This window comes from Cyprinus carpio, chromosome A7 (genome assembly GCF_018340385.1).
Source record: "Cyprinus carpio isolate SPL01 chromosome A7, ASM1834038v1, whole genome shotgun sequence".
NCBI classification, from domain to species: domain Eukaryota; kingdom Metazoa; phylum Chordata; class Actinopteri; order Cypriniformes; family Cyprinidae; genus Cyprinus; species Cyprinus carpio.
Window position 1 is genome coordinate 27,849,954 of NC_056578.1, and position 13,269 is coordinate 27,863,222.

Sequence of the window (13,269 nt, forward strand, 5' to 3'; positions counted from 1 at the left end):
TTTTGCAGAAATCATGCAACATAAGTAGCTATAAATTATTAAAGCAGTGGCACAATGTTTTTAACACTGCAGCAGAAGTACACAAAGATTTGACTGTTTAAGAAGAGTATATTCATTAGTTACATTTCAGGGCAAGTGCCCTGCCCCCTACAGTGTGTTTGTCTTTAGGCAGCAGAAATTCTTTCTGCTCTGATTTAATGATTAGTGCCAGAGCAGTGCTTCTGTGAAGCCTGCGGTCAGAGATGAGACAAATGTTTCCCTGTAGCTACATTCATATGATGGTTAGTTGTGCTTCAGACCAAACTTTGGGGAGGGGAAGGGAAGATATTTCTCATTCAAACCTTAGATTTCAAATCTCAAGTTTGCAAAGATAACATCAATCCGTTTCTGTCAGAATGAGATCTTTGAAATGTTGATGAATCTGCTGCAGCGTTATCTGATCTAAAGGGAACATCAACTCCCTAAACAGAAAAATAACCTATAGTATAGTCTTAAACTCAAAAAGTTCAAAGTTGATTTGTTGAGTTGGGATGCCATGGAAATGGTTTCTGCAGAAAACCACACTACTTTTTATACTGAATGCCATAAAAACCACAAAACAATCCAAACAAATATAAACTGGGACAGTTTATGCTCAGAAAATAAATAAAACACGCAGAATATGCCATTGCTTCACTTGCATAATTCACACTTCCCAAGATTTTAAGCAGCATAATTAAATCATAACAGAAGACTGGCCTGGTGTCAGTGTTTTTGCGGCAATATTTTGTGATAGGGATGCAATGGAGAGTTGTGATCAACTAGTGCTGTGACAGGGCCTCAGCCCTCAGGCCAGGAAAGTGCTGCCAATGATCCATGTCTCAGCCAGAACACAATGGCACAGACTTCATCACTGCGGCCAAAACCACTATCTTGCACCCGCAGCAGCTATGGTCAGCTGAAAAGAGCATTGCTATCCTTTTCCATACAACTCACATTTTATGAAAAGATATTATCTTTTTTCTTAGGTTCATCTATAACATTTGTATTATTATTATTATTATAATTTATATTTGTTGTCAATTTCTTTATTATAATGTTATATTTATTTTCATTTATCAAGAAAAACTGCATTTAAAAAAAGTTGTATAATGGTAACACTTTACATTGGCCCCTTTAGTTAACATTAACTTACATGAACTTACGAGTAATATCATTTACAGCATTTATTAATCTTTGTTAATGTTAGTTAATAAAGCATACATTTCTTCATTGTTTGTTCAACTTTTGATTTTAAAAATGCATTAGTAAATGTTTAAATTAACAAAAGGGGCCACGTTCAAAACTGCATATTCTCTGAGGGAGGTACTTCTTTTGAATTAAGTAGCTGTTTGGCCACCTTTAAAAAAAGATATGTAGATGAAACCTTGTGGCATTTTCTTAATCTTAATTAAAGAATGCGGCTGAGAGAACCATTCAGTGATAAGCAGATGGGAAGCTTGCAAGTTGAGGTCTGATGGCTCAATCACTGATTAGTTTGAGGTCAATGTAGATAAATGATCAAGTAAAGATCAGATGGACTGGAGTTTGAAGCACAGCTCTTCATAGTCAGACGCCCCGGGCATTGACGCATGCTGTCCCACTGGGAACCACTTCCATTAGGTAAATTTCTACGTGAAAAATGACTGAGCATAATAGATGCCCTAACGAGTCTGGGGGTCTCTATATCTGTGATATCAGTGGACAGGGTGTTGTCACAGTGGGTTGTGTCTTCTTGCAGAGCTGGACTTTGATGGATGCTCTCCATTAGTGTACGTCGATTGGTGATTTGTGGTTTAATCTAGTATGACCTCAAACCAGGTCCATCTGCACTCTTAAATGTAAAGGTTCATTCTCAGCAAGAATCTTTTCTGGTTCCCTAAAGAGTCTTGCAGTGAACGGTTCTTAAAATAACCTTTTTTTTTTTCCCTAGTGTGAAGAACATTATAAAAACCTTTTCCACTGTAAAGAACCTTTTGTGGAATGGAACAGTTCCATGGATGTCAAAAATTCTTTATGAAGAATCTCTATTTTTACAGTTTTCATGGACCACACATCAACAGGGCCTTATAAAAACAAAGGAGAGAAAAGATATTCACGCACAGCAACATCTAAAGGCCCATACCAAATCAATTGATTGATGGGACAAACGCTGGCCGATGAGGGTGTGTGAGCGAGTGGATGGGTCCGTTCCTTGTCCTGGATACTTCCTAGAGAAATGACAAAGTGCTCTCTGCCCTCTCTCTACATTAATTATCAACTGCTGTCTCAAAAGCACTTTGTCAAAGAGATAAATGAAACAACATCAGGACAGGAACAAATCAGACTGCCTATGAGGGGAGGGGGAGTTTAGCCTGGGGCCCCTCTCTCTCTCTCCTGGGGCTCCTGTCCTTCTCCTCTTGGAAGGCAGGATCCAGGATGAAAGGGTCTTCATGGGAAATGTGTCGAGGGCTGTTTTCAAAAAGTGCTGTAGGTTGTTTAAAAGAGAAAAAAAGACTTTGCATATAGACTAAAAAATGGGGTAGGATTTTCTTGGAAACAGTTTTGACTTGGAAATGACTTGTAACATGTCACAAGTAATTACAAAGAAATGATCCAACCTTGAATTAAAGATAACATTTTGAAGTAGAAAAACATAAATAGTATTTTCTTTTAAAATGTATGCCAATAACATTTAAAATCTTTCTTTTACAGTGCACACCCAATTTCATCACCCAGATATATTTGTAAAAATAATCAATATTGAGTGTCGCAGTGGCGGCACTGCTGAATAGTTTTTAAAAAGTGCACTGGTGGAAAATGAAACCTATAATTTACATTTACTTTAATCCGAAAGTCGAAGAACTGGCAAAGCGATAAAAAGACAATAGAAGAGCATGAACTGACTACATAAAGTCTATAGAAGCTTTATATGAGAATAAATGTGACAGCTTGGATTAGTATTAAAGCAATGAATTCAAGGGTGTGAGATGAATGAGAAGTCGTAGAGAATTGGTGCTCCTGTAAGCCATTACATCCATCTGGGTGAGAGGGAGGGACCACTGACGTACGTCACAGATGCTTGCTATCAGCAGTGGTCCAGAAGGCGTAACACAGAGACAGAAAGAAAGAGAGGGTGACATTGTAGAAGAGACAGGGTGAGAAAGAGAAGAAGAAACGGAGTGGAAACTGTCAATTTCTTAGATCTGAAAAATAAAAAGTGGCAGAAGATCTGTTTTCTCAATTAAAAGGCAAGTTTTTAAAGCCAGAGTGATTAAAAGGAGCAAGTCAAGATGGCCAATTTTGCTGGAACCTGGAAGATGAAAAGCAGTGAAAATTTTGAAGAACTCCTCAAAGCACTCGGTAAGTGATCCACTCACTTCATCCTTCACTAAGTGTGTAGTATGTGATCACTTTAGGCTGTTTTGTCCTGTTGTTTAGGCCCAGGCCAGAATCTTCTTTTCTTCTGCTGTTTGGACTTCAATAGCATATTCATGGATTAACTAGTGTGAAGAGTAAATCACTATTATTTTCGGGCTGTTGGACTGCGTCTTCAGGGTCTTTTGTTTCTTTGGCAGTCTGGATTCTTATTCAGATTCTCAAAGCTACAGAGACAGTGCAGAGATTTAGCAAGGGCACAAACAACTCCGTGGATTAGATTTAATTTGTATTTTTTTTTTTTTTAATGAAATTAAATGAAATACCAATAATAATAATGAGAGTTCAAATGAACAGCATTTATTTCAAATATAAAGCTCTTCTAGCAATGTCTTTACTGTCACTTTGAAACAATTTAATACATCCCTGCTGGATAAAGGTTTTTCTTTTATTATTATTATAATTTTTTTTATCTTACCCACACTTTTTAACGGTAGTGAGCATATCATATCAGAATTTAAAACAAAAAACAAAAGGCATGGTGAGTGAAACGGATGCCTATAAATCTCCAGACAACACCCAAATATAAAGAGAGACATTTTTGAGAATTGAAATGTTTATGAAACCAATCAGACAGTTACTCAACCTAATAGTTGACACTACAATCCTGTGCCAAAAATGTGCAATTAGCCCTTGTAGAGTTTCAGTATTGTCCAAGTAGATACTGCACAAGACCAAGAGCCGTGGCATTCCTTCCAGTCAACACCCTGTCAATGCAGCTCCTTATTTGCAACATCTGCTGATAAAAATCTACTCTGTGGTCCCTTGATAACTATTTATGCAGAAAAATGGCATGCTTAACTTGCCCTAGTTATGACTAGGAATAATGAACATCAGTCACATAAAAAAAAAAAAAAAAAAAAAAAACATGAAAGCCACACAAATGAAAGCAGGTCAGATATTTCCTTTGCCCCAGTATCTAATGCAGCAGATTCAAATAAATGATGTAAGTATGCCATCTTGAGGGAATTAGAGTGAGATATACAAGTGGATAATTACAGCACAGTCAAGAGTGACGAGTGCTCATGGAGTTATTCGATCATTTATTGTATATAATAATCTTTTCATTTGGAGCCTTTGTTTGCTCAACTCTGCCTCAATAACATAAAACTGAAAACATTTACAGAAGCAAAATGACAAATTTGACATAACTCATGTGGTGTAATGAGATGTTTTGTGTAATGTAGGGGTGAACGCTATGCTGAGGAAGGTGACCTGTGCTGCAGCCTCTAAACCCCACGTGGAGATCCGCCAGAACGGTGAACAGTTCTACATCAAAACCTCCACCACCGTGAGGACCACAGAAATTAACTTCCAGATAGGACAAGAGTTCAATGAGGAGACCGTAGATGGGCGGAAGTGCAAGGTAATACAACTTAGGTTTTTTTTTTTTTTTTTTTTTTGTGATCAGTATTACAAATATTTCTTTTCAGAAATAAGACTACAGTGGGAGTTAATATATGTATTCAGAAATGTCTCAATAAATTAATTGTTTGAATATGATAAAAAAAATACAGCACAATACAACAGGGAAGAATATCACTAAAGCTAAATAGACATTTTGTGACTAATCTCTCTTTCACCTCTTAGCCAGATCACAGACAGTTTGGTAAATTAGATTATATGACACTCAAGCGCATCAAAGCAGTAGGGCGGGCTTATCTAAACTAGCTATAGTCACTCATATGTCTTCCACCTTTAATCTCCTGGATTTGAATGGATCTGAGGGGATTCTGGCTCAAACTGCAGCTCTCATCACATTCAGCAACGTGTAAGATAATGTGTGCATACTATAGAAGTGATGAGCACTGATATGAAACGATTTGTTTCTTGAGGGCACTGAGTTTTCATTCTGAGCCTGTCAACTCATCAGAGGCTGCTGAAAGGGCAATGGGAGGGGAAAACTGTCATGTGCTAGAAGGCCTGTTTAACAAGCTGACCTTTATGACTGCTGCCTTTTTACAGGCAAATAAATGTAACCACAGGCCTAGCACAAAATCAACATCTGTTCTTGACATTGATGGTCACCCAAGCATTTTTCATTTTACTAATTAGCAACATTAAATGAACATGAAATGAAACATGTATATTTAGTCATTCAATTATATGTACAAAAGATTTCAGTAAAGCAGAGAGGATGATGAATACAGTGAAATGTGTGCAGAGGGTATATTGAAAGGGTAAAATATACCCTGTTACTCATCGGCATGACGTAGGCAGGTCACCTGTGGTGGTCATCTCTCCTCAGTCCATTACTTATGATTTATTCCCTTAAATTGATGTTCTAGGAGCTTTTAACATTCAGTGGACATCATTCAAGTGCAAATGGACAGAATAATTCCTCTGAGAAAATTCTGAATGTTCTTCCCTGGAAATAACTTTTTTTTTTCACTGTGCAGTAGATGTAGATGTAGATGTTTATCTTCAAAAGGCTGTATTGTGAGATTGCTATTAGCCTGTAAATGTTCACAGAGCTTGGTCACATGGGAGACAGAGAACAAGATGACCTGCAGGCAAACTCTTGTGGATGGTAACGGCCCTAAGACGTACTGGACTCGAGAGCTGAGAGGGAACGAACTCATTCTGGTGCGTAGCTTTTCTATCACTTAGTTCCTTTCAGAAATCACTACTAACTTGTGCGCTCCTCATTTGGGAGTCACACTCATGGTCTTTGCGGTCAAAAGTGACCGGACAACCTGAAATGTAACTTTTTTTTTTTTTTTTTCAATGAAATTAGTCTAATATATTTTTGTTCAATAATATTTTTTCTTTTGTATTTTGAGAGAATTTTATGGTACTAATTAATATTAAAATTTTTTACAATTATTTTTTGTATTATATTTTGTACAATTATTTCAATTAATGCAGTATTTCAGATTGAAATAGAGACAAGGCCCTTAAAATCCAAGTTTTGAAGGCAGAATAGCACCTCCTGGTGAGAGCAAAAAAAAAAAAAAAAAAAAAAAAACCTGTATAGGAAAAGAAAAAAAATGTCATGGTGTAACTACTAGATTCCTGTATAGGACTCTATAGAGAGGCCTGTGAATTCCATAGTTGTTTTAATATATAATTGTTGACTTTTATTAGGATGTGGATTTAAATGTATATTAAGGCATCTTCTACTTTTTGTCAAGGTTTATATTTTTTGTTGTTTTAAATGTTGATTTGAAGTGCAGTTTTTTCCATAATTATTACTAAATTCAAACCTGAACACAGAAAGCATTTTGTTACACAAAACATTACAATTCTATAAAAATGTAACAAAAATGAACATGAATGCTTTATCATAGCTTAATCCTTCTGGGTCCATTCTTCTGTGTGTGTCTGAGAGTGTGTGTAAGTAAGTGTGTGTGAGTGGATGTATCGGTTTTACACTCTTGATGTTTTAGAGTGTAACTCCTTCCTTGCTGTCCACTTTTTTTTACTGTATTGTAATTGAATTATTGATTTTATTTTACAAAGTTGCAGTGTTACAGTCACACTAGTTCATAGGTGTGTGTGTGTGTGTGTGTGTGTGTGTGTGTGTGTGTGTGTGTGTGTGTGTGTGTGTGTGTGTGTGTGTACAAGTGTGTGTTGGTGTGTTGATTTTGCACTCTAGATGTTTTAGTTTTAGTTTCACCTCTTCATTGCTGTGCAATTTATTCTGCATTGAGGGCGATTTGTCTGTATTGTCTGTATTTTCCCATTAATTTCCTATGGTCTGTCATTTTTGACCAAAGACCATGAGTGTGACTATGTTTTTTACAATTACGTAGCTTTTTCGAATCATGGCCTCATTTTTTTTTTTTTTTTTTTTTTTTGTGTGTGTGTTCACATACCAAGTGCCATAAAAGTCACCATGTTTGTACAATTCTGGTGAAGCTACGATTAAAAAAAAATGACCAATGACACACAAGGGCTAAAATGATTCATTCTGTGTCTGTCATTGTCTATTTTGTGCTGAATGTCTCTAAATGTGACATGTTTCTGTCTGCTTTGTGATTACTAACACCCATGAGAAGCTGATTGCTTGGATTTGTTTGAAATTCTTACAAAAATGCAACATTGGGTAAACATCTGGCCTGCTCTGTTTTATAGGCCAGATGGACAACAGTACACTGGCCTTATAACTGAGGAGGTTTTATTACTGGCTTTATTCACTGGCTTTCCTGTCCCTGAGGGATATCAAATGTCTTCCTCTCTCATTCCAATATCTGTTGTAAACTTCAAAGTGGATTTGGGAAAGACTTATGATGGTGAAACACCCATGCAGTGAAACGATTTTCACCATTCTTCACATGGGTGACTGAATATGTGCCATAAAAAGCAGTTCATGAGCATTCAGTAAAAGTAACTTGAGCATAACAAGAAAAAACAACCTATAGCACCTAACCTTGTTTGACACTAATTTCTGGATCACATGCATCCTGATAAAGTTCATGCTATTTATAAGTAACATGATGTGTAGGCTGTATTTAAAAGTTTATAGAGGCTCTACACAACACAAGTTAAAACCAAGGCCTTACTGCAGTATTTAGTAACCACTTGTGCAAAATTCAGTACACTTCATTGTCCCAAGACTTTTTTAAAAAAGCACTGGAAGCACAAACACCCTGTTTTTGTGTAATCTTACATAAAAATTGGCCTAGTATGAAAAGTCACTAATTAAAAAAAAAAAATAGCAAATGCCTTTACTCCCTTAAAATGGGATTTTGGCCTGCACCACTTAAGATGTCTTAAGATGAAACAATGTTATTTGTTGTACTATGTACATCTTTGTACAACAAACAGCATGTTTCTATGCATTTCTATTCTAAAGCATAATCTATTGAATTGATATTTATATCACTGTAGTAAAAAAAAAAAAAAAAATTTGACTACCAATTTTGTGTGCAACCCTGCAACATGACTTTCCCGCCTTGTAAAAATGCTCTATTCTTGGACATTTTAACACTTAAGAAATAATAACATAATATTCAGTTTCATTTTTCATAGTTTTTACTTAATTTTAAGTACTGACGGCATCCATCATGATCAAACATTCAACCTTGTTACTCAAGTTTTTGACCAACAAATATTCATCTTCCTTTTCTGGGAAATATATTTATATCAATAACAACAAACTAACATTTGATTCCAAATTAGCAGTAGCTGCTACTGAGTGACAGTCTGATATAAGCAAAATTTGCTTCTCTTTTGCACATTTTTCCATCATTTTATGTTTTTCATTATTTATTTGTTTGTGTATTTTTGATCTTGCATTCTGTTTTATGTAACATTTGTTGAAAAAGCTATTTAAGAGGCCATTTCAGACCCTGCAGTATGTACTCTATTCATGGAAAGTTACTGTTAAATAAATGAGCTCAACAGGAAAATATGCTGAACTACTAACACAGCACAACTTGCATTCAGTCGTATTTTTGGTCCACATCAATGAGTTCATGGACCTTGACAGAGTTGGTGGCATTACAGCATATAGGACAAGACATGTAGAAGTCACATCTGTGTTTTAGGCACAGCAGAAAATGTGATGCATCACAGTGAACTGTTAATGCAGCTGGCTCACATCAAAACACCTCCAGGCTCACGAGGAGAAAAAACTTCTGAATGATGGTGATGCATGTCTTTCCATTCAGGACCAGCTGTTTTGTCAAGAGCTGAATAATCATGATCAACTGCAGCTAATTAAAAAAAATAAATTCCTCGTTGCATATGAATATAACGGCGACTGCTTTTTGTGCTTTTGTTTATCGAAATGTATGTATTCTTATGAACCACTTGAAACCATTTGTCTTATGCCTTGCAGCAGTATTCATTATAAATGGTTTATGTAAACTTTACTTCATTTTTACCTGCTTTTTCCCCCATTCTAATGATTAATGTGTGTGGCTCTTTGTAAAAATGACCTGATTATCATAAAGCTGGCATCATGGAACAAAGTTACTGTCAGTGACCCAGAAAACACTTTGCAAATTGGTCTAATTGATCATGTTACATGTAGATATACTGGTGGTGTGTAAGGGCCTGACACTCCTCTCTCTAATGTGTCCCACGGTACCGGCACACACAGCAGATGGCCCATCCTAATACCAATTTTTAAAAGAGTGTGTGTAGTGGTCCTGCTCTGGAGCGCAGATGGTCTATGGTGCTGTCAGCTGCTCTAGTTCTGTTTTGATGTGATTTCCAAACTCAGCGTTGAGATGTCAGAGGCACTTCCTCTCAATCCCATCAATACATCAGTCAAAGCATTTTAGAGATAAACAGTTCCAAGAAGCTATACAAAAAAGTGATTATGTCAGAATACCTTCATTTAGGAGTGTCACATATAATCTATTTATGACTGCAAATGAATCATAGTGAACAAAATCAACTGTGAATAACACTGAAAGAATGACTTTTGAGTTAATGGCATTCTCTCTCTATTTATTTTCATTGCTCAGACCTTTGGGGCCGATGATGTGGTGTGCACACGGATTTATGTACGGGAATGAGCACGGAGGTGAACTGGATGGAGGGATACTCCAGCACTTGCAGCTTTGGAGGGAGGAATAACATTTTTTTCTTCATTATTAACTTGCACTGTAGTGTGTTAGTCGATACTTCCTTCTGTTGTGACTTCATCACCATTTGTCTATTCAATTTAATCATTAGATTCATTTTTATAATGTTTCTATTCATTTTCTATGTGCAGTGTTAGTCAAAGCCTTGCTCAAGCTCTTAGATGATTAAGGTGGGCCGGACAGGCGGGGAACTGAGCAGGCCTGGTGATAGTTATATTCATGGATATCTCACAGACATTCTTTGAACACTTGTAATGGTTTACTGCAGCCATATCTAATGATCTTAATGAACTTTTTTCAGTCCTTGGCTGTGTATGAAATAATAAAGGCTGTTAATTGTTAATTATATGATTGTACATTATTTGAATCTCTTTAACCAGCATGTTTTACTGAAAGACAAATCATAGTGAATTTATAAAAATGACTCCGTTCATAAATGCACAAACCCTTAAACCTTAATACAGTGTGTCATTACCTGGATGATCCACAGCTGTTTGTATATTTTGTGATAGTTGTTCAAAAGTCCATTGTTTGTCCAGAGGAGTTCAACTGCCCACTGTTCTTCAGAGACATCCTCCAGGTACCACAAATTCTTTGGTCTTCCTGCATCTTCTGCATATTTGGCCCCATTTCAGCAGAAGACTGTATGATATCGACTGAGGACAATATATTATTATAAAAGGTGAAAACATTTACTGATGCTTAAGAAGGTAACACAATGCATTAAGAGCTGGGGGTGTACATTTTTCTTGTTTTGTTTAAATACTGCACTTCAGAAGATACATGATGTTTCCCAGAAGACTTTACTACTGTTCAAATATTTGTGGGTCATCTATAAGAAATCTTATATGCTCACCAAGGCTGCATTTATTTGGTCAAAAGAAGAAAAAAAGAAAAAAATATATTACAATATTACAATTGAAAATAACAAAACTGAATTTTAAGCAGCCATTACGCCTGTCTTTATTGTCCCATGTAAAATACATATCTGGCATGGCTAACAACTTGTAAAAGAATCAGCGGGGTCAGAAGAAAGTGTTGGCATTCTTCTCTCCATCTGCGAGTAAAAGCAGTCATCCGTCTCCATTTTATGCTCTGTGAGTTATGGAATTGGAGAGCCTTTTAATGATCCATTTCTCCAGGGACTGCTTAACTATAATATGGGGCCAAATCCTAATTAAATAATGAGCCATATCGAACCAACACCTTTTTTTTCCCCTCCTGGCAAGCTAAATGTCACTGTAGACTTTTATTACTCTCTTTGGTGTTTAAAACCACTTAACCAACCACTCGGCCGTCCAACCACTTTTGGTCAAGAATCTATAAAAGATTAGTGTTTTACAAACATCAAAAAGTATTTAAAAACTTTAAAGACTATTAAAAGATGTTAATGTTTTTCCTAATAAAAACTGTAGAGAATTAGTGTGACAGCTCCAGCGTTGCAAATTAATAACTGTATGCCTCAGTGTGATAATGAGAGTTTGGGTAATGTTTTAAGTTAACACTCTAGTCACATTTGAGTGTAAAATATTACACTGTGCCCCAGGGGAATGTCCAAACACTCCCTCTGCTGCCAGTGTGGAAAAACTACAGTGTGTTTTGTAAGGTCCAGGCACTCGGTCCAAGGAAGGTATCCGGTGCTGGCTGAAGGTTTCTTGCGCGTTCGGTCTTTTCAGCGTGTAGAGTTATTCAATTTAAATCCAATTCTAATCTGACTCCATTTTAATATTTCATCTGACTCCATTTTAATAATTCATCTGACTCCATTTTAGTATGACCTCGAATTTAGGTTGAAAGGCAAATTGGTTGATTGTCTGTCTCTAATTATTATTATTATTATTCTGACATTGGATTATTCTAGTTAACTCTTTACTTTATATTTACTTGTTCATTAGGAATCTATGTCGCTCAGGGTGCCCCACGACGGCCGTTCTTCTACGTGTGCCCCACGATCACAAACTCACCAGTCTAAACAGTAGTCAGAGGTTATGACTAATACTATTTAATAGGTTACTCATACTTACCATATTTGAAATAGTATTTTCGTTTAGTCCCCCTCAGTTACCCATGTACACCTTAGTTAAAGCTCACCACAATAATCAGCGGTTATGCTAGCACTATCTGTCTAGCCCCCCCGACAGTCATATAACTACGTACAACTTAATTAAAGCTGAGACAATAATCAGAGGTTATGCTAGTACTCTTTGTCTAGCCCCGATAGTTAAGATTAACTACGTACAAATTAAATAAAGCTCAAACAATAATCAGCGGTTATGCTAGCACTACCTGTCTAGCCCCCCGACAGTTACATAACTACGTACAACTTAATTAAAGCTGAGACAATAACCAGCGGTTATGACCAGTGCTCTGACTAGCCCCCCATAGTTACTGCAACTGAGTACAACTTAACTAAAGTCAAGCGGTTAGCCAGAAATCTAAAACCTCACCTGATGTGCCCCATGCTCCATCTAGCCTGAGATTTAGTATGCACTTAACCCTGGACGCAGATTTGCGGAAACATAGCCTTCACTTAATCTACTTGAGGAAACAATTTCAGAGTAACTCAGAGTAACTCAGAGTAGTCAGGTAAGTATTATGCCAATTACATAGCCAATTCAGAGATATCAAATCAATACAAGACATCAAATTCTCAAAGGTGAATCTAAGAGTAAAAGATGCATACCTGACTTTTAGAAAAATACATAAGTATGAAGTGTGTGGACACACTTCATGCTAAGGGCTCATTCTGGCTACAGAAGGCCCTGATCCTTTTGCTGCAATCGTTTAAATACCTCAGACCAAGACAAACATCCCCCGAGATGAAGACAGTAACTAACAATAGGAATTTGCATTAACTCAGGTCCCAAGCCTGGGTGGTTTTACAACTCAATGGGAACAGGAGGTAATTTACATGGAGGACCCTGGGAAGGGGCACTCCCATCACAGTAGGCAAAATATCTCTTAACTCTTAGGATCTGTATTATCTTTTAATCTACTTTTGTAAGATTGAGACCATTGTACCAGTTGCACTGAGACATTTCAAATGATCCCAGACATGACTGACTTTAGTTCACTTGCATTGACATTTTCATGTAATCATTTTGAGCAGATTGAGTAGAAGAAAGCATGGGTGAAGGGATTTAAAATGAAACAAATGGCCAGAAGGGAAGGAGGTCTCCTGCACCTCCACTCTGTGGGGTATCTCGAAGATGCCCGAGTATGTTTGTATTGTCTGTTTCTCAGGAGATCAAAGTATCTCAGGTTCTAGAAACATAAAAATCCCCCGTTTGACCCC

At 36.8% G+C, this 13,269-nt stretch overlaps 1 protein-coding gene across 1 annotated transcript; it reads left to right on the top strand.

Moving 5' to 3' along the window:
* The first annotated feature begins 3,101 nt into the window (after nt 1–3,101).
* On the top strand, nt 3,102–10,320 carry LOC109094043 (cellular retinoic acid binding protein 1b). Its single transcript, XM_019107714.2, has 4 exons — nt 3,102–3,360; nt 4,623–4,801; nt 5,908–6,021; nt 9,855–10,320. The coding sequence occupies exons 1-4, from the start codon at nt 3,291–3,293 to the stop codon at nt 9,903–9,905; spliced, it is 414 nt and encodes a 137-aa protein (XP_018963259.1). The 5' UTR covers nt 3,102–3,290; the 3' UTR covers nt 9,906–10,320.
* Nucleotides 10,321–13,269: the final 2,949 nt, after the last annotated feature.

Bases quoted from the DNA above. Each gene is read 5' to 3' on its own strand.
- LOC109094043 (XM_019107714.2), top strand. From the start codon at position 3,291: ATGGCCAATTTTGCTGGAACCTGGAAGATGAAAAGCAGTGAAAATTTT. The intron at 3,361-4,622 runs GTAAGTGATCCA...TGTGTAATGTAG, and splicing joins AGAACTCCTCAAAGCACTCG to GGGTGAACGCTATGCTGAGG. The intron at 6,022-9,854 runs GTGCGTAGCTTT...TTCATTGCTCAG, and splicing joins GAGGGAACGAACTCATTCTG to ACCTTTGGGGCCGATGATGT.